We start from the raw sequence: 21,978 nt of genomic DNA on the forward strand, positions 1-21,978 counted from the left end.
TCTCCTGCCTGTCCAGGTGCCAATTGGCTCTAGACAAAGGAGGTCGTATTCTTCTCCTGTGAGAGAAACCAGATTCACATACTAAAGGCAGCAAGCGCTTTGAAGCTCCCCTGCCTTGGAATGCTAATCTACAGGTCATCCCGTGGGAGAGAAAACACCCCCTGCCTAAGCAGGCCTGGTTTCTGGCCTCCCGAGAGCAAAGGCCCTCACCCTTTGGGGGAGGTGGGGAGGGGCGGGGTCCGACACTCGTCTCTGGTGACGGGTTGATGAAAGCTAGAGAGTCAGCATCAGGAGGCACCTCAAAAGTGCCCTATGGTGCATTTCTTACTAGATCTGCCATTGGCATCGATGTGGTCTTATTAATACGAAATATTGGATAACAAACATCCCTCTTTTCAGTGAAGCCATTACGTAGCTGTGGAACTCGTTCTCACCAGTGTCCAGCATGTGTTTTAAAATGGCTTCCCTGTTCACATGTACTGGCAGTGATTTAACTGACCAGCACAGGGGCACATATGCTCATGCAGATATGCCTTCACATGTAACATAGGGCACCCGGCCTTAGGACGGTACGGCCTGCTGTAGGAGTGACGGTCAAATATTACATGCAGTGTTAGGGGACATGGCACACAGGGTTACGCGTCTTATGTTTCACTTTTGTCTGCACCTAGAGACACAAACTGATGAGGCAGTTTGCATGAGCTTGGCGAGGGGTCCTTTAGGGTGGCACAATTTGTGCTGCAGCCCTTGGGGACCGTCTTTAGTGCCTCAGGGCCTAGGTACCATTTACTAGGGACTTAGAAGACACTAAAAGGTATTGCCAATTGGGGAAAACAACTGCACAGTTTTGGGAAAGAGATATAGCACTGGGGACTTGGTTAGCAGGAACCCAGCGCACTTCACGTAGAAATCACATCAATTACCAGGTACAAAGTGGGGGGTGACCATGTCAAAAAGGGCACTTTCCTAAACTGTTATACTACAAATGTTTGATGCCCCCTTTTGGGGGATTGAATCCTTAACAAACAAGAATATGGTCTCAGCAAGGTCCATATAATCAAAGGCGGACAGACGTTTTTCACCTTGGCCATTAAAATATGTAATAATTGCAGGTTTTCACCCTCATTCTACAAAATCATGGTGTTAAATGATCTGGTTTCATTGATCAAAGCAATACAATGAAAATGAGTTAGTTTGCAACATCTAAAATTGCAGAAAATGTTATTATCAGAATCTATCATTTTTCACCTCACCAGTGTCACAAAAACTGAAAAGGTCAAAACTGATTCTTAAATAGACAATTTAAATAAGCTTTTTAATGACATGCGTAATTTAGGGTTGCTTGCTTGAGTCAAAGGGGACACTTTTTACTCCTAAAAGCACTGTAATAAATCAAAATCATTTTTCCCTTGCCTCCTTTTCTAAAAACTATAGGATAGCCCTTCTTCCCAATGCTGCTCCATTTCATGACCGTTCAGTACTATATGTTCATTCCAGGCGACCTCTATTACATAGAATCCTATAGCTGTTTATTTCTATCCATAAAACTACCTATAGAGAACAAGCCATAGGAACTGGATTCGTCTACCAGCACCGGGTTACTTGCAGTTTTTCCTACCCATTTTTGGTTTAATATGCCAAATTCCAGCCTTATCTAAACCAGATGTGTTGAATAAGGTGACAAATCTATATCCACAAACTAACTATTCCAAAATTGCCTCATTACCATCAAAGATTTAAAAAAATAATTATGCAACATTCCTATCCTCTTATCAGTTTTATGGATGGGCCAGTCACATCACTTGCCAGAGGAGAGTAAAGAGATAGTATTTGGCTTTAAATTGGCTAGATCAGTGGTTCGAACACCCTTTGGGTCCACGAGGTCTACTCGGGTGGCCGTGACTGTTTTTCAAAATTAAATAATATTAAAAATAGTAAAGTATATTTATATACAGAAGCAAAATTGATGAACTAGATTGTGAACTAAACAAAATGTTTCAATCTTTGAGCATTTGTTTGGTGTATACTGGTTTACATATTTTTGTGTATTGTTTTGAGCTTCAAATCACAAACTGTTAATGCCAGGACTTACAGGATTCCAATAATGACTATGGGGAGGTCCACTCGCTCATGAAGCTAAACAGCTTCAAACAAATAGGATGTGGCCCTAATAATGGTCTCTCCCTTGACTAGCCAACCACCACCTTTCTAGAGTTTTTGCCAAATATTACTGCACTGTTTAAGTGGTTTACTGTAAAGAAATCATTTCCACAGTAAATCTCTAGGCTGGGGTATGAACGCTGAATACCTATTCTTGTCTTTCTTTAGTAGGAAAACTAGCACATGAAAGCCGTGGCACTGCTCAGCCCCTAACCTGGGAGGGGGTGAATAACAGGCCCAGGTGCTATGATATGCATGCTGCATCAAAAAGTGGTAAGGGGGGGGGGGGGGCCATCAATGAAACTTACTCCATAGCAAGTTTATATTGAAAAAGTAAAATGTGGTTGGGAAATCTACAAAACAGGCACATGAGAGTACAATCTGAACTAGTTTCAAAGAGCAACACTATTGCTTGTATCTTAATCCATGCATCAGTTGATGTATATCGGCGCAGCTTCTTAAATCATTTCACAGCAAAGTAGCATGAAAATTTCCATCAACATCGATTAAGCCCATCTCTCAAGGACTCCTGGGATCTGGGTCAGGGTATTGCTCTACTCTTGATATACGTGATGGGGATCGTACAAATCCTTATGTTCAAGCTCTGAAGCACCAACTAATGAACTAGAAAAAAGCCAGCAGGGTGAAGTGGCACCCAAACTGTTTGTAACATTTTAAAAATGTTATTTGTAGACAAATTAGAATAAATGATACAGATGCATTTCTGCAATTGCAATGCCCAATTACGTGTCTGCATGTGATATACACCCATTTAAGCCTGAAAAAAACTGTTAAAGGAAAGGGCTACAGTCTACTGGTGTCTCGGGAAGCCGATCTCATGGTGCTAGCAGTTCACAGCAAATACCATGAAGGATTAAGTACGGAAAACTATTTGAGAGTAAAGCCGGCAGGCAAAGTAGGGGGTAAGAAGCATGAAGTGCCAACTCTTTTGTGGCCAGGCGCTGATGGAGTAGGGAGCAGGAAACAGCCTCCGTCTGACTGGCCCCATCCGGTGGAATTAATGCCAAGTGGGCACCCATGAAGTGAGGGGCACTGCCCTGCCTCGAAGGGTGCGTAGACTAAGGGAAATCGATTGAACAAGGCCTGGTACGGGGACCAGAGAATGGTGGCTGCATTACCAAAATAGCGGTCAGAGATTGCAAGTGGGCAGCGGAGGAGAGCTCTGAATAGGCTTGGTTGCAGCGGCCTCAAAGATGGCGGGCTAGTGTGCGAAGCCTAAAGATCACATCGGAGCGAGAACAGGCCTGGGGGCACGGACTGCCCCACGGGTGTCCGCTAATACAGGCACGGCGTCGCATGACCGGGAGAGGAGACAGCTGCGCAAAATAGAAGGTCGACTAGCAGTAGAGCACAGAGAGAAGAGAAGCCGGCGCAGCACCTCACTGAGCTTCTGATGTGGTATGCTGTTAAGCTGAGCACCGGAGGCTGCTGAGGACTATGGCTGGTGCAGAGGTCCCCACCAACAATGAGGTGAGAGCCAGTACGGACTCTGTGGTATCCCGAAGCGCAGGGAGGGAGGGGAGGCCTAAAATCCCAAAGGAAAGAAGAGAGGCGCCCCTGCCCCATGACACCCTGTCTGCAGTGACCATAGCGGGGGGACTCAACCCAACACTAGTGGTGACCTTGTTGGAGGTGCCAGAAGTGGGGGACCCCGGAAGGGACTGCAGGTGCACTGTGTCGGTCTCCCCTTCACTGAATACTTGCTCTGCTGTAGCCCCTACTCGTGGGGATGCATTGACACTGAGGACTATTGTGCCAAGGCTGGGCAGTGAGGCAAGACAGTCCTGGGTACCCTCCCTCACGGGCAGCTACTCTTAAGTGGGAAACAGCCTTTGCAATGAGGTTTTTACCACGTAGTACCTTTACCATGCATGTTTTTAGAACGCATATGCTTTTACAACATATGCCTTTTCCACATAGTTAAGGTAAGTTAGGGGGGAGTGGGTGGTGTCCCCCCCACAAATAAAAAATAATTATATTACATACATATACATACACACACACAGATACACACAATCATACATACAATGCCTGGTAAAGGCATACATTGTAACAGCATATGCAATCTAAAAAGATGTGGGGTAAAAAATATGTGGTAAAGGCATGTGGAGTATTTACCTGCATTGTTCCATCATACAACCCACTGAAGTGCCCTACAGGACAAAGGGGCCCTTGAGGTGTGCGGCAGCCTGCCCGCACAAAAGTGTGAGGATAAGAGAGATGACATGGGCACTAATCGCTGGCATCGAGCAGTGGAGAGTGAACTGTGATTCACTGGGGCTGAAAGAGGTGAACTCACACACCGCTTACTGGTCTCTTGCACTTGCTGACAATACAAAACAGGGGGTGGTGTGCTGGCGGTGCGAGGTTGGTGCAGCTCTTTAGGAGCGCAAACCGTCAACTACTGGGACCTGAATGGGGGCTCTGCTTTCTTGCCTCCCTCCTGCTCTTAGGCCTCCTACAAAAGGAGAGAGGTGTGTGCAGCGTTGGTGCAAGAGGATAAGACTGGTCGCCTAGAACATTGGAGAAGTCTTCCATCTAACAAAAAATACATAAAAAAAAAAAAAAAGACGGACTCTAGAGGGCCAGACTCAGGGAAAGTTACAGACACTTTGAATGACGAGGGGGCGTGCTTCGCAGCCGGGGTTCTCCAGAGGAACAACTCTGAATGATATTTTGCAGACCATAAATGCCTCTAAAATTTGGGGATTATGAAAGACAACCAAAGAACCTTGCAGAACGTGTTACAGTAACGGAAAGAACATTAGCTGAAGTCCCTTCCCTGAGGTGGCGACGCTGCGGGAGCACCTCACATCCATAGAAAGCAGGGTCAAGACTTCGTAGGAACAGTGTTAAAGTGAAGGGCCTGCCGGAAAATACAGAGGGGGACCGCATGCTGGATTTCCTTGAATGCTGGCTGAGAGAAGAGGTGGCACCACAGGGGCTTTCTCCCGTGCACTGGAGAGCGCACACAGGGTCCTGGTGGGGCCTCCCCTCATGGGAGGACTGCCTCGGTCAGTGGTGGGTAGGCTGTTGCATTATAAGGACTGAGACCACATACTACAGCAGGCCAGATCTAGGGGAGACCTGAAAGTGGGAAACTGTAAAACCATGCTGCTCCCAGACTTCACTAAAGAGTTCCTAAAGCAGTGGTCCACATGTATGGAAGTAAGAGGCGCCTCCGGCAATTGGGGCTTAGCTACACTATTATGTTCCCCACCAGACTGCGAATAACAACTACAGGGTGCAGTTCTTCTGGACCCTGCAGGAGGTTTGGGAGTGGTGCCACCGGAAAATAGCCAGATACCCATCAATGAGAACCAGCAGCTACAGCAGAGCAGCCCCCTTGAAAGCAGAAATCCTGCAAGAACAGCTGAGGTGGAAGTAGTGGCAACAATGAGCGGCTCTGGGACAAGTCCCCCATCAACGGTGGGGTATGATGGAACTAAAGATTCAAACTCCAACCGCAGGTTAAGATCAACCATGGACTCTGATCCAGCGCTTCCCGTGGGGACACCAGGAATGGCTAATAAACACCTGTAATACAGTCACTCTTTTCTTTCATTACGCTTAGTGCTGGAAGGGGGGGGGGGGGGTCAGGGAGCGTTTGGGGACTGGCACTCTACCTGGTACAATTGGTCATCATGGAGGGAGACTACAATTGCGTTGCTGACCCTGCTCTGGATGTGTCCCAACCACCACTGGGAGACTCCTGCGTCAGTAGGACGGCTCGTATGTTTGCTGGGTGGCAGACCCTATGTGGACTAGCAGACTCTTGGCGCTGCACCCACCTGGCAATCATGAATTATTTCCTCTTTTCAAGCCTTCAGAGCAGCATGTGCAATTGGACACCTTCCTTTATACCCTTGATGTGCATGGATTGGTGCACAATGTTGAATATCCAGCTAGAACTATATCTGACCATAAACCGATACTGCCATACCTGAGCTGAGAGCAGACTCTTACCTCTAACCCTACATGGAAACTGAAGCTGGAGTCCTTGGAAGATCCAGTCTTCCAGGCCACGATTGGAGATAGTATTAGACAATATTTTGAGCACAATACTAGCGCGGCGTCCACCTCACAGTTAGAAGGGGACGCTTTAAAAGCAGTGATTAGCAGGAAGTGATAGCAGAAAAGCTGGGCATCATGCGCACTTAGATAAATGAGGTATTTACCCTAGAAGCGGAACTGAGGGAGGTAGAAAAACAGACCAGGCCACCCAGAGCTACAACAGGCCATGACATAATCCAGAGAGCTGCTAGCAGGACGGAAGGAGAAACTTGGATATTTTGATTACACGGAATACATGATACAGGCACATGGGGATGCGAGGGGGGTGGGGTCAGTGATAGAACTGGAAAAAGACCTGGGGGACAGACTCTATAGGCAGGCATAAATTAATTACTTCAAGGAGTACTACTCCTGCATATGTGCAAGTGCTTCTACGCACCCAGGGAACTCCGTAACAGACTTCCTGGACCTGTTAATCCTACCGGCTCTCACACAAGAGGAGGATGAGGAATTAGGACGGGACATTACGCATCAGGAAATAAGGGCAGCAGGCATGACGAGGAAGAAAACACCTGGGACGGACAGGTTCCCCGTTGAATTTTATCTTACATATGCATATATGCTAGCGCCCAAATTAGTGGAACTTTACAGGGCAGCAAAAGATAAGGGGCATCTGCAGTCATACACCCATGAAGCATTAGTAGTGCGGTTACCAAAACGGGGGAGACCACTGCATGACTGTAAAGCATATCAACCACTGTCTATGCTTAACATAGATTATAAAAATGTTTCCCCGATTCTAGCGACTAAACTGCTATCCTGTATGATTAAATTGGTACATCCGAATCAAGAGGGGTTTATCCCAGGCCGCAACACAGCGCTTAATATACGGAGGCAGTTAACATTACTGGCGGCTGACACCTTTGACCGAGGAGAGACAGTGGTAGTTGCAGTGGGCATACAAAAAGCTTTTGATAGCTTAGCGTGGGACCTACTCTATGGAGTAATGGAGAGACTGCAGATTGGGAGGTGATTTAAAGACTGGACCAGACTGTTACATACAGAACCTTCAGCCAGAGTAAAAACTGGCCGAATTATATAGAAGGGTTATGTGGTAGGCAGGGGAAACAGACAGGGCTGCCCCCACATCGCCACTGCTCTTCGCGATGAGCCACTGGCCAGCAGCGCCAGGTAGGGAGACCGTTATCGGGGATCAACACCATCATATTGTTCTACATTCTGACGATCTGTTATTATTATGCAATACAAAGCAGAATTAAAGGGGACACAAGACTGCTAGATAGATTTGGTTCGTTTTCCAGATTATGGGTGAACTGGCAGGTGTTGCGACTGTTCCCACTGGCTGTGAACCGTAGACCCCCAGGAGAGCCTGAGGACACTTTAGTGGGAACCCCAATGCCTACCGTACATAGGGGTGAAAATATTTCATAACCACACTGATTTACTGGAAGGGAATGTAGGAGTGGCTGTTCGATCCCTACGTGCAAGTACTGATTTCTGGAAGACGCTTCCCTCGACGGTAGCGAGGCGTATATATCTTTTTGAGATGGTGGCGCTCCCTAAGCTGCTATACTTTGAACGGTCTTATCAGTGTGCATTCCCCACATCATGTTCAGGAACGAGATTTACTCATCATTGCCTTTATCTGGGGCACAAGCTGCCAGAGTGACATTGACAACCTTGCAGCACACTGTGGGAGTGGGTGGCCTAGAAGTCTCAGAGTTCGAAACCTACTACAGAGCAGCGCAGCTTCCGTTGCTCACCCAATGGTGGCTAGTAGAATGGCACCAGGGCGGGAGGTTGGACAGTTCGGACCGGAGGTCCAGCAGCTGTTCCGAGTGCTCTTGACTGCCCAAGGGGCCCGTGCAGGTGCACAAGCGAAATTCAGGTGCACCGGCACTGTTGGATCAGGTGTTTGCAAAATACACAGACGTGTATTCCGTTCTTGCCTGACCTGCCCATAAATATTTTTAAATTACTGCCACAAGAAGGGGACTGGCAGACTGGAGAGCTGCGGGTATAGCTGGCATAGGCGATCTGTTTCGAGCTGAAGGGCTACTCCTTTTTGAGGACTTTAGCCTGGAATATGATCTGTCCCAGGCGCACTTTCTGCTCTTTAAAGGCGGTATGGGCAGCGATTAGGATGTACTGGGGGAAGGAGGGGGGGTGGGGGTTGGGGATTTGAGGCATGTCAGACACCTCTAATCATAGGGGCTGCCAAAATATGGTCACAAGCTATGGTACCTTCAAGGCGGTCTCCTGCTCATGCAGAGCGACCAAGTCAGACATGATGACATCACTGGACAACTTAAGGGAATGATGGGGGAATTTGGGAATCCCAATTCCTGAGAGCGATTATCATGGAACAGTCCTCCAAAGTGTCTAGAAAGGCCAGGTTTAAATTAATCAACCTCTATATTATGCTTTGGGCATACCTTACCCTTGGGAGAGTCAACAGGTTTTTTCAGGCGGTTGGGGCAGCATGTCCATGATGTGGGGGCAGAAATATTCCATATGTTAAGGTCCTTCCTGCCCCCGACTGATTACTGGGGAGAGATCACGATAGCCGACTTCACAATGAGGGAGGTCCCCAGTTCCCCAGGGCACTGCTTGCTGAGCTGGTTCCCACACACCACCAAAACTAAGATCACAAGTAGGTTCCAAGATCTGGCCTTTCTTTTAGCAAAGAGAGAAATTACACAGAACTTGAAAGCTGCCAGGGGACCTAGAGGGACAGCTTGGCACAGAGAACTTGAGATATGGACAGAGTATGAGAGTGGGGTGTTGATTCAAGAGGCGAGAAGGTTGTGGCTCGCTGGAGGTGGTAAGAGCCTGGGAGGCATTGGTGGAATGTATGAAGGACCCAGAGCCTCCATCACAAGTGGCATCCCTCAGAAACTAGGTGGCACAGGACCATGCTTCGACCTACCAGAGTGGCATGGCTTACCACTACTGTTGCATGGTATCAGTGTTCTGGCACTACGCTGCATGATGTGGATTGATGCTAACCTAAGTTGGATAGATGGAAACTGTGATAGCCTTGGCCTACATACCTTGTGGCGTGGCTCGGGATTGTGGAGGGTTGAACGACTGATTGGTAAGATTTTGAATGATATACCGTGTTACACTATGGATTGTTAATCGCCGATGTTATGAAAGCCCAATTATATCTGTTTTAAAAAAAAAAAGTAGGGGCATGTGTAGCATTCAAGAGCGAAGCGGCAAAGAGCGAAGCGGCAAAGAGCGAAGTAGCAGGGTGGCAAAGAGTGAAGTAGCAAGGTGGCGATGGGACATGGCTTAGCCGGCTGAAAGAGGGCCGCACTTTAGTGGGCTCTGTCGGCCAAGCTAATGATCCGGCAGTAATCCTGCGGACTTGCGCAGCTCCGCCGAGCCACGCAAAGCGATCCCATTTTCCCAGTGTCACGGGGATCGCATTGAAGACACTTTCGATCCTGTCTGACGCTGCGAAGGGGCTAAACGTGCGGCGGCTGGTTGACCTGCCCGATGCACGAAGAGGAAGGCGGGCCCTCCTTCGCTGACTCGCTGTCCCTGCGGAGCCCGCGATTGCTGGACCTTCCCGGAGGTGCCTTCGGTGACTTCGGCTTAGTGGGTGAGTGCGGCAGCGTGTGGAGATCCGTTGACGGCATGGCGTGGGCGCACTCGCCGTACCGCAGGGCTTGGGGTGGCACGCCCCCACGACTCCTCGCTGCCTTCCCTCCCCGGCTACCGCCCGCTTGCCTCCTTTACGCCGCCAATCTGTGGAGGGGCAGAACACTGTGCTCCCGGCCTCCCACTGGGACCCATCGACGCCTAGGCCTGCAGAACTATCTCCACCCTTTAACATGTTGGCTCTGCCCAGATCCGACCTCCATCCATCACCTGCTGCTGCCGCGGCCTTTGGCCGCCTGTGGACCAGCCACCGGCCGGGGCACTGCCCTCGCCCTGTGTCGCTCCTGCTGCCCTATGGGAGTCAGTGCTCGGCAACTGGATGACCCCCTGGCCCCTCACTGCTCCGCGCCGGGCCTGCCCTGGTTTTCTCCGGTGATTCCTGCTCCCTGCCGGCCCAGGACTGCATTTGGGGCCTGTTGTCCCCGGCTGTTGCGGAGTGCCTACACACCCACATTCCCTTCTCGACCATCTGGGCACTGGGGCCAGGTGACCCCTGGTGCTGGACTCCTGCTCCCTCGGGCCCCCTCTGATGCCCATGTGGACTGAGGTGGTCCTTGAGGGCCTGGACATGGGCAAGGCGGACCCTAAACACCAAAGAAACTGGTTATCCTTTTACCCGGACTTCACCCTTCCTGTCGAGGCAGCCCGGCGAGAATTTCTTCCAGCTAAGAGACTGCTCTCACAACACGGAGTCGCCTACTCGCTGGTCTATCCGGCCCAAGTATACATCAAGGATGGGTCTCATGTCCAGATCTTTAACGATCCCAAAGACGCTAGGTCTTATGCGCGTAAGCTTGGCAAGAGCCGCCGAACAACTCCCTCCAACTCTCAGCTGGAAGACTGCGCTGGTGCCAGCGACAATAACTAGCATGCTTACACACTGAACTGAACTACCAGCCCCCAGTGACTATCTTGCTGGCCCTCTTGGTCCCTGCTGCATTGCTCAAACTGATCAGGTTTCTGTCATCTGCATTGCTAAGCCCTACTCTGTTACCTGTTCTCATCTCACTCGGACCGCTCCTAGCTCTCCCCACCCGGGCCAGCCACTGTCTTATACTGTTTACTCTGGGGTACCATTTGGACTCATCCAGGGTGGGTTACATTATGCTATGTTGATCACGAACCCCTTTCTTTCAGCCCATCTCTGTCCCACATCTTCTGCGGCCCCTCCCTAGTGGTTGGTTCCTTCTCTATTTCACAACTTCTGTCACAGAATTGGTCTGCTCTTTATCGCCGCTTGGCCACCCTGTTCAGTGTGACAGGGGAGTACGCCAGGCGGAACCATTCCCCCTCGGGATGATTCCCTCTACTCTCTCCTTTGCCTCCTTTCCAAGTTGGGTCACCCCGGGAGGGCTGCGTTTTGTATCTCAACCTAATTGTGGGGTTGGAGTATTCTTCATGGTATCGTTGCCTCCCCATCGAGGCTTGTTACTGTTATTGTCTGTTGTAATTTTGTGCAAGAGGTTGTGTGCGCTCTTTCCCAATATGCTGCACTACACGACGCTTATTATAGTCACGTTGCCCTCACATCACACGCTCTCAATCATATCACACCCCCTCTCCTTTACATGACTGACACTACTTGCTGGACCTGGAATGTCAGGGGTCTTAACGATCACCGCAAGGCTCGTCTTATGCATGCTCATCTTCTTAGACACCAAGTAGACGTCCGTTTCCTTCAGGAAACCCACCTCCGCTCCAACACTGCGCATAGACTACATTCAAGACAGTGGGGCGAATCCCACTTGTCCTTATATTCCAACTATTCCCGCAGTGTCTCCATTCTCCTACGTAGGGGGCTCCCTTGGCGCACACTCCAGGCTGTCATCGACCCCGAAGGCAGTACGTCATACTGTCCGGCACTCTCTACAACCAACCCTTTATCCTGGCTGCTATCTACTGCCCAAATTCTGATAGCCCTGACTTTTTTGCTCACGTCTGGCAGCGTCTCTCTTCCCTGGGTCCCTGCCCGCTTCTCTGGGGAGGGGATTTGAACATTGCCCCTTCACATATGCTGGACCGCTCCGGTGCTCATGCCCAACACCCTCAGGCCTCCACACTTCTGCACTCCATTATGTCTGATAATTCTCTGCTGGATGCATGGCGACATGTCAACCCCGATCGCCGCGAGGGCACTGGTATCACTGGCACAGGAGGCTGTCTAGATCTCAGGGTCACTACTCGGGATGTCGCATCGTGAGCCACCTCTGTGGACCACATGGCCCGTACACTCTCCGATCACGCCCCAGTTCGGTTGCGCCTCCGACTGCCCCTCACACCTCATCGCATGTTCACATGGAGACTGCCCCCGAGCGCTCTCCATGACCAGCTTTTCTAGGAAGATATCTGCTCCGCTATCGTTGATTATTTTGCACACAATGGGGGTTCAGTGGACTCGCCCTCCACTCTTTGGGAGGGATTTAAGGTGACGATTCTCCAAGCAAGCAGGGGTGCTAAAGGCAATCGGGGCACCCTGACACGCCAAGAGTCTGAAATCAAAGCCCTCGACATCCTACACTCCAAGGATCCTAGCCCCGACACATTGGCTCAGATCCGGGTTAAGATTTCTGAGTTCCATGCTGAGGCGGATAGGGAGACCTCTTTCCTTGGCAGAGAGGCGCAAGCCCGTCACTATGGTGAGGGTGACCGCCCCAGCAAAACCCTAGCTAATCTTCCCAGACAACTGCATGCCTCCGCATACATCACTGTCCTCCAGGACAGAGCCTCTGACAGAATTACCTCGCCTACTGAGATTGCTGCTGCATTTTCCGCCTTCTACTCGCAACTGTATACTGGTGGCGAGAGGTCCCCCCCGCAAGGTCCTTAATCAATACTTTGATACTATTGAACTCCTCTGGCTGGGTAAGCATCACCGGGAGCATTTCAACGAGCCTTTCACTGAGGAGGAGCTTGCTGCGCTAATTTCGGGTCTCCCTGGGGATAAAGCTCCCGGTTCCGACGGCCTCCCTTCCGCCTTCTATAAGCAATATGCGCCGCTCCTAGTCCCTTATTTGGCCGCCATGTTTAATGACTCCTTGACCGTGGCTCCCTCCCTCGCTTTGCGAGGCCTTACTTAGCCCAATTTAAAAGCCCGAGAAATCACCAGATAGTCTTGATTCGTATCACCCCTTATCTCTCATTAATACGGACAACAAAATCTATGCTAAGCTACTTGCTACCCGACTCCTCCCACGTCCTGATCAGTCCGGCTTCATTCCTGGCCGCGCCTCAATCTCCGGACAATTTTTGCCGTCCTCCATCAAATTAACCCAGATCTCCCGGCCGTAGCCTTGAGTGGCCCTTCCTGTTTTATCTTCTCCCTCGCCTGGGCTTTAGGCCCGTCTTTGTACGCAAAATGCAGCTCTTATACACCCTCCCTACTGCTCGTATCCGCTTAAACAGTCAAGTCACCGAGCCCATTCGCATCTCTAGAGGCACCAGGCAGGGATCTCCCCTATCCCCAATGCTTTTCGCCACTGCCATGGAACAGCTTGCCGCGCGGTTGCGACAACATCATACCCAGAGGGGGCATTGGTTTTTCGTCTCGGGCCTCTGTTGTCTCTATGTATACGGAAGACATCACGCTTTACGTCCGATATCCCCAGGACAACCTGGCTCCTATGACGAGAGAGGTGGTGCAGTTCAGCTGTCTGTCCAGGGTTCAGGTGAATTGGGGCAAGTCGGTGCTCTTTCCCCTCACTGATGCTACTAGGCACTTTGCCCCAGATTACCCCTTCGTGTGGGCATCTGGCCCCACCAGATATCTCGGTGTATGGCTGAGCAGGGATCTGGACGAGCTCTGGAGATCGAATTTTGGCTGTGCACTGGACTGGCTGAGACCAAGACTCACGCGTGGCAGACGCTTCCCCTCTCACTCGCAGGGCGTATCACCATTGCAAATATGGTGGTGCTCCCGAAATTCCTGTACCTCTTTTTGAACATTCCTATCTCCCTCCTCACATTTTTTTCGCAAATAGAGCCCCCACATTATTACATTAATTTGGGTGGATCGTCAACCCAGGATTGCATACAATATTCTCACTCTTTCCCTCTCCTGCAGCGGGATGGGCACCCTGGATTTCAAGTTATGTGCCCAGGCCAGCTTCCTTCACTTCTGGCTTCACCCCACTCCTTTCCAGCCTCATGTGGCAGTTGAGGCGGGTCTTACCGCCCCAAAGCCACTCACGACCGTGCTTTTTACCCCTTCAAAGCCCCCGGGGGCGAGATCGACACGGTCGAGTGTTTGCGGTGGGCTTAGGAGGGCTCCGAAGATATGTTGGAACGGGCACACTATACACTCCCTCTATGTCCCTCGCCTACAACCCTTCTTTCCCTCCGCTGCAGACATGGCACACCGCGCTGCCCGCCTCAGTCTTGCTACCATGTCAGACATCTACCCTGACAACACGCTCCTCACCCTTTCAGAAATTGCCGGCCCTTTAGACAGGCTGTTTTATTATCAGATCAGAGCGACCTGCAAAGAGATGAATCCGGCTTTTACTTGGGCCCCCGGGTACACCCTGCCCTCGAGCGGACCCTCACCTCCGGATCCCCCCCGCAAACTGGTCATCAAGCTTTATGCCTTGACACTTGCCACCTCCCCACTCGACACTGACTGGGCCCGTACCGCTTGGGCCGGGGAGCTGGATAGTGACCTCCCTATGGCTGACTGGCTTTATTGCTGCAACCGGACAACACGATTGTTTCCCAACTATCGCTTGCGGCTTATACATTTTAAGTACTTGCATAGGCTCTATCGCACTCCCGCTACACTACACAAGATGGGGCTTGTGGACAGCGACAGATGTGTGCAGTGTCACTCTGCAGGTGCTGACTTCATTCACTTAGCCTGGCTGTGTCCCAAGGTTTCTGCTTTCTTGTTGGAAGTGTGTACCATCATCAGCCACATCACGCTTGTCCGCATCACGCCGGATCCCCTGGTATGTCTCCTAGGATACGTCAAGAACACTCCTGTTGCTAGCCGTAAGCTTTCCGCCTTGCTCCTAGCCCTCGCTAAGCGTAGGGTGTCTATACACTGGGGACGCAAACATGCACCTACCATCAAGGACTGGTTGGCTGATGCGGCTCACTGTCAGTCACTCCTTGGGGAATTTTGGGATCTCATGCCGGTGGCCAGCAGTCCTCCCGATATTTGGGCCCCTCTTATTTCTTACCTGCAGTGCCAGGTCACCAAAAGCAGCCCACCTTTGACATCTCCTGCCCCAGACATGCTACTTTCTGGAGGACGCTCCTCCGATAACTAGATTGCATCACTCCCGCCCCCGTGCGCACCCCAAACCCTATCCTAGAGTCTATTTGAATGTCTTAGTCTGCTGCAGTGTCTTCCTGGCCCAACTTTTCTTCCATATTTCATAATTCACTCGTGACGTGTTTTCTGTGCAATGTGACTGTATCTGAACTGCATTATTATCCTGTGTGATGTCGTGACTCATTTCCTTATCAATAAAGGTTTTTGCAAAAAAAAAAAATATTTTAAAAGCAGCGGGGCGGCAAACAGTGGAGCAGCGGGGCGGCAAACAGTGGAGCAGGGTGGAGTGTTGTAGAGTAACGCAAATTGGCCTAGAGTGAAGTGGCATAGAGTGGAGTGTGCCTAAGTGCAGTGTCGTAGAGTGGAGTATGTGTGGTGTGGTAGCGCCCTACCATTACAGACCACACATTTTCAAATGAAATAACCATTACATTTAAACATACAATTTTACTGATAAATCTATAAAGCACGATACAAACGATAATGTGTGAAAACTTCATCCCCTGGTGTACTGATTTGTTTGGATTGTATCTACATATTTGTTTCCAACACACTTTTGAACAACAAAAAAGTGCTTTATTTGTGCTTTCCTGATTCTTTTATATTCTGAAATATTTGCAGAGTTCATTTACAGCCATTTGAATTTTGAGGGTGCTAGAAAAAGAGTTACTTTTCCCAATACCCACAAGATTGTCACATAAATCATCTCACTTTGAAGTCAGAGAAAGAAAAGTAAACCCCAAGCTACCTCGGAAGAGAGAGCCTGACATTTGACCTAGTCATTGAATGACCTCGTCATTGAATGAACAACAAATGTGACAAGATAAGAACAAGATATAACGTCCTGTTTAAAGAAAACATGGACTTGTGGAAGAATACAGAGAACAATGTCGATCAAGCTTTAATTCATGGGAGGGACAAAGACATGATGGACAACCAAAGCCAGCAAATAGAAAACCAGAAAAGGTGAGTAACAATCCACAAACCCAATGGTAAACAATGGGTAGAATGCATTCCCAGGGAAGCTTTTATAACGCCCACAAGATGTAATCAGGAAACCAGATAGCTGCATTGTCTGAGAGGCTTTGACCTAAAAAAGTACTCTTCCATGTATGTTTGATGTCATTTGCTTTCACAATGCATGTGTGCCATGACAAGAAAGAGAAAACTGCCATCCGTCTACAAATACTATAAAGAATTCAGCACCACACCCTTCTATTAGCGGTTTAGTGCCCGTGAGAAATGGAACACCTCCGGGCTTCTCAAAAACCCAGTTAGATCACTGCTAAATATTTCAATCTCACTAAGAAAAACATGCAACAGCAGAGCAGATTGGTCTTGTCTTTTAAATGCAATATAAAACCATTGATTTTGCTAATGTCATTTTCCAATGCTGTTTCGCATTTGCAAAAAAAAAAAAAAAAGAATACAAGATTGTGTACACATCTGTGCATTATCACAGATGTGCGATACAGATACTCAGCCCGACAGGTCACCCCACATACGGATTCACACACCATGACAAATCCATTTTGTTTTTTCATTTACTGTTCCAAGATGGTGGAGGCATACATCGGGACAGCCAATAACAGATAAAATATGCACATATGGACCTTCTCAAAAAGAAATGGTTGTGGTGCACATTATAGCAGCTGGACCCTCAAAAAATAATGTGGCAGATAGAGGTGGGGGAACCAATGGAGGAGCTGGTCAGCTAGCAAGTCAACGCTGCCAACTAGAACAAACAAAGTGGGGGGCAGGAGTTGCAAAGCACCAGGGGTAACAAAAATGGTAAAAAGTTGGCGCAGCAAGCAACAGAATACCAGTGGGGTAAGGAGCCGCAACACAGAGGACGAGTTCTTCACAGGGGATTTCAGCTGGGAAAAGCAGCACATAAGTCAAGTAACATGCACTTCCATGCAGTTCTTAATTTGAGCCGGTGGTTTCTGGTACTTGGCACCAGCACTCAATTGTCAACACAGGCACTTATGACAGTCTGCCACATGGCAGAGCTGTTTGGCGCCTTTAGAGGTGAGCACAGCAACAGTTGTTTATCAAGTCAATACACATTTAAATTGACTTACACCTGCCACCAAAACCATTCTTATGGCTATTGCGGCTCGAATACTCAGAACTGTCAATCTTGTAGGAGTGTGATGGTTAGCAGTTGTGTTACTCCAATTGGCAGCGCTGATAGCATCAATTGGCGGTGCAAGCTGAAGTGGCATCCTGAAGAGGGCCCGGGCACTTATTTTTTCTACGGATGAAACACTGTTCCCATTGAGTGGTAGGAGAAAAAACAAAAAATATTTCCAAGAGCAACAACAACTCAACTCCCACACTGAAAAATACAACCTGCACAACATCTTCCAATCTGGGTTCAGGAAAGGCTTCAGTACAGAGACTGCAATACTGAACATCACAGACGACCTACACAGATCTCTGGATGATGGCCAGGCCTGCCTCCTAGTCCTCCTAGCCCTCTTGGCTGCCTTTGATACCGTCAACCATGACATCCTCATACACAAACTCTTACAGCATGCCGGCATTAATGAACAGTCCTTCAATGGTTTGTATCTTTCCTAAACCAACTCTCACAGCTAATCATACTAAACAACTACACCTGAAAACCAACACCAGTCTCACAAGGAGTTCTTCAACTCCTGCACTTTTCAACCTCCATATGGAACTCCTTGCAATGATTCTGAAACAAGCCAGAATTTGAGGGGGGAGAGAAGTGGAGGAAGAGAAGAAGAAACAAGCAAAGACCAGAGAGGAAAGTCATTGAAGTTAGAAAGGCCCTGATACACCAAAAAAAGACATCAGATCAAGGAGCTAAGCGAAAGCCAACTAGATGTATATATTTTAATGTATTAGAAACAATAGGCCTTCGACAACAGACAGCCGTAGTTGGAAAAATTAAATATATATATATATATATATATATATATATATATATATACACACACACACACATATACATACATACACACACATACACAAAATGTTAAAAAGAAAAAAGGTTTCACAAAATACTCTTAACATTCAAGTACGATCTTCATGACCATCTTCATGTCAGACACAATCAGATAAGAAACTAAACCTAGCTCGTGGTTTAAGATGGAGACTATTTTAATATTTTCCCGGATCCAATTGGTTTCTAAATGTATATTATGGTGGAGTGTATTGTGGTGGCTTAATCAATTCAAGATTATCCCGAACTAAAAGATATTCATGGGTTGTGACCCGAGTAACCAGCTAGCAAGCATTAGCGATTTAGGTCAGAGGTGAAGCAGTGACCTAATCTTCCTTGATATAAGCTGCCCCCTGGGAATGGTGGAGGCCTCCCCACACAGTAGGCCAGAACGAAAATCTGTTAAACTAGAAAAATGATCATATGCCACACGAGCAATTGGGGAGCTTTGGCACAATAGCAAAGGAATAAATCAACTTCCCTGAATATGACATACAATTGATCAGAAACATATCCGTAGAGCTTTCAGGAACAAAAGTAGCACTTTTATTGTCAGTGGACAAAAAAATAGTGGACCTCTGGTAATCCCAACAATTAAACAGAAAGGCCCATCCCCTTTGTCATGTACAGTGCCCTCCTTGAGACATATGCGTATCAGTATTATTTCAAACCCAATCAATACTATCAGTTTACTTAGTTGAAGGGCTCAACGGTCACTGTTAAGGAGGTTTCTTGGCGTCGTTGAAAGATGTTTAATGTTACCCAATTCAATGGATAAAGGCTGATTGGACCCACCGGAATATGAACATGTTAAAAAGGCCTCAAACACAGATACCTGGTGTGGATGCATTAGTCCAGTGAGCCACAAGACCCGCCTTACAGCACATGTTCAGAGAAAGAGGTTTCTTGGTGCTGCTGGAGGAAAGGTAGGTACCTTTTCTAAAGCAAAGGTGGAAAGGATGTCCAGGGTTTGCTAGAAGGGAAAAAGTTAGCTTTTCTAGAGTTTCCTGCAATAGGTACCAGAATCAATGTATCAAAGCTGGGCAGGGAACTGTTACAGAGACGGTGAACAAACAAAGTGAGCATATCCACAAGCATATTTTCGACTACTGTTCCGTGTATGACAACGAAACAACACCCAATGCTCAACACCAAAGCTTACTCTCCAGCACATGCATGCTTTCCGACGTAAAACACGACACATGGTGTCATTGAAAAACTACATTCTCTTCGGCCTCAAAGTCAAGAAAGCATTTACGGCTCGGGAAATCGGTGTGTTTCTTCGATACCAATGCGAACAGAACACCGGCGGTTACGATGTGCACTGAACCAAAAAAACGCTCCACACTTACACTCAGTGGGTGCCAATACCATCTCTGACGCTATAGGGACAATGCCATCTCTACTAAAAACGTGATCCTTGCGCACCCACCAGTACACATTAATTCTTAGGAACTTTGTTCTGGGGGCTACAATGACCAAATCCAGTTATCCTTGACACAGTTGACACAGGAGAAAATCGCTAAGCATACAAAGCAATACAACAAAAAAAAAAAAAAACACAGTAGAGTGAAAGGACTACTCAATACTAGATGCTATCCTTTCTTGTTGTGGTAAAGCGCCCTTGACCTCGGTATGCAGCAGCACTAACGTTACCCAGGAAGGTGTACGAGAGGCCTGGGGCAGGTTCATACTACGTCAATGATTAAACGCAGAAATGTTACCAGATGTAAATAATGATTACAGAGGCAAAAGGGTTGTGTAATAGGGATCACAATGTGTCCCTTTCCCCATGCAGATCAAGAAGCAACAATAGTAAACACACGTGGTGCACACAGTCCATCCCCCCAAAAACTGAAGCCATCAGTTACAAAACACTGTACCTTCAGTAAGGTGACGGGAACGTTATTTGTACTGCAAAATCAACGAAGCGGAGCCACTGATTAACCCCCTCTCGCCACACCCCGAGGAGGCACTTAGAGGAGACCCCTCCCCTTTCTCTCACGATAAACTCATCTACGCTGAAACCCTCCTCCTTCAAACCCCACCTTGTATCGCACGTCCTATTCCCTAGCGCGTTGCTGACCCACCCAGACCACCAAGGGTTCTCTCTTCCTCCCGCCCTCTTCATCTACCTCCCACTCAACACACAATGTTGTTAACACCCACTCTGCACTCCCTGCCACTCTAACCCGAGGAACTCACTACACCGCCACTGCCCTTTCACACCATAACAAATTTCCTCAGTGCCACTCCCTGCCAAGCCCAGCTACACCCTCTGACCTCAACCCCAGGTCGCTCACCACACCATGCCGTATGCTCCTTCACCGATGTAGTGTAAGTCGGTATACCGCGGCCCTACATCAAAAGGCTGCCCCTTTACGCTCTCCAGGCCTGGCCGAGAAGGCGGGGGCACTGGAGGAGATACTGCTGCTGTAGCTGCCATGGCCGTCGAGCTCCGTCTGTGCCTGCTGCTGCGTCTGTCAGGGCGAGTCACCTCCGTCACCGCGCAGCGCACGTCAGCCGCCGCCCAGGCAACTGCGCACGCTCCCCTGGCAACGGCGCAGAGCAGACAAGCGAGAGGGAACGCGGAAGTAGGGCTTGAAAGCAGACTAATCGTGCTGGCTGGCATTACAGTGCGGGCTTTTTTCTCTAATGACCTTCATTCTGCAGAAATTTAGATGCAAATCTGTTTTAATATCCACGCAAAAAACAGGTACACTAGCAGATTTATACTCAATCCCATTTTGGAGTAAATAAAAAAGCAAAATTTAGCATTTGTGCCAAATTGAAACAGAAACCTTTATATAAATACACTAACGAGACCATTTTACTCATTTCCACGGAGCCATATAAATAGGTTCGTTTACATTTGTTTGTTCACGTATTATCCAACAGCTACCACTGTAACACGGCCATTAAAATTAATATCTATTTTCGAAACATTAGTCATCGTCTTTTAAAACCCGAACTAATACCGATCTAAAATTAACAGCTAGTTCTACGTAATTTACAGCGTGCTGCATATCGCCTTCCTTCTACTTTCGTGCCCCTTTTCAGAATACATTTATTTTATTTGCAATTTCTGATTTTTTTTTCCATATACATGAAATAGGGGGAAAAAACATCGTTCCGCCATGTTTGCTTGCGGTAGGGCGGAGCCCCTTCTAGGTCATATACAATTGGGAACGCCTACAGAGAGCTCCTGCAGGAAGAGGCATATGAAAAGATATGTTTTTTTTTATTTCCAGGAAGCAAAGTCTGTTTCTTTCTAATAAAGGAACAATGGACTGCTGACACCCAAATTCAAAGGAAACATGTTAAGTAATAATGTAAATTAGTCAATATTTTTCTATAACATTTCAAAATCAGGGGCGTAGCTTGGTCATTAAGATTGGAGGGGTGTAAACAAAATAACCAACAAATGGAGCAATTGACAGACTGCAGCATCTGCAGAGGTGTTTGTTCAATGCATCAGAAACATAACTTGTGCTTTCTTCCTTTGTGCAGTGGTTTGATTGTTGCTGAAGCAAACAATCACTACCCTCTAATCTGAGGTAGATTTTGATGGTCTTGTCTGGTACTAGCGTATAGCACGACTACCAATTCTCATCAAAGCTAGTGACCAAAGAGTAGGAAAATAATTGAAGGATCTTCTGAACCCACACCCTCTATACTACAGGATCCCACTGAGTCAGGTTTACACCCAGATCATGAGACAGACAATACCTTGTTAGATATAATTTGATCATCTTTAGTTCACTGCAGCCAAGGAGAATTTCACTCTATTGGTCATGTTAGATCACTCAACAGAGTTTCACACAGTGGACAGGATTAGTGGTGAGTTAAT

At 48.1% G+C, this 21,978-nt stretch overlaps 1 protein-coding gene across 1 annotated transcript in view; it reads right to left on the bottom strand.

Annotated features, from left to right (window-relative positions):
* The window catches only part of LOC146811840 (mitogen-activated protein kinase 1-like), a 316,827-nt gene extending 296,192 nt beyond the window's left edge, over window positions 1–20,635 (bottom strand). The window contains exon 1 of the mRNA XM_085618832.1: window positions 20,432–20,635. Within this exon, the coding sequence (XP_085474958.1) occupies window positions 20,432–20,574 (143 nt within the window). The 5' untranslated portion in view covers window positions 20,575–20,635. The remainder of the gene's footprint in view (window positions 1–20,431) is intronic.
* Window positions 20,636–21,978: the final 1,343 nt, after the last annotated feature.

This window comes from Triturus cristatus, chromosome 7, assembly GCF_964204655.1.
Source record: "Triturus cristatus chromosome 7, aTriCri1.1, whole genome shotgun sequence".
In the NCBI taxonomy this organism is placed as follows: Eukaryota; Metazoa; Chordata; class Amphibia; order Caudata; family Salamandridae; genus Triturus; species Triturus cristatus.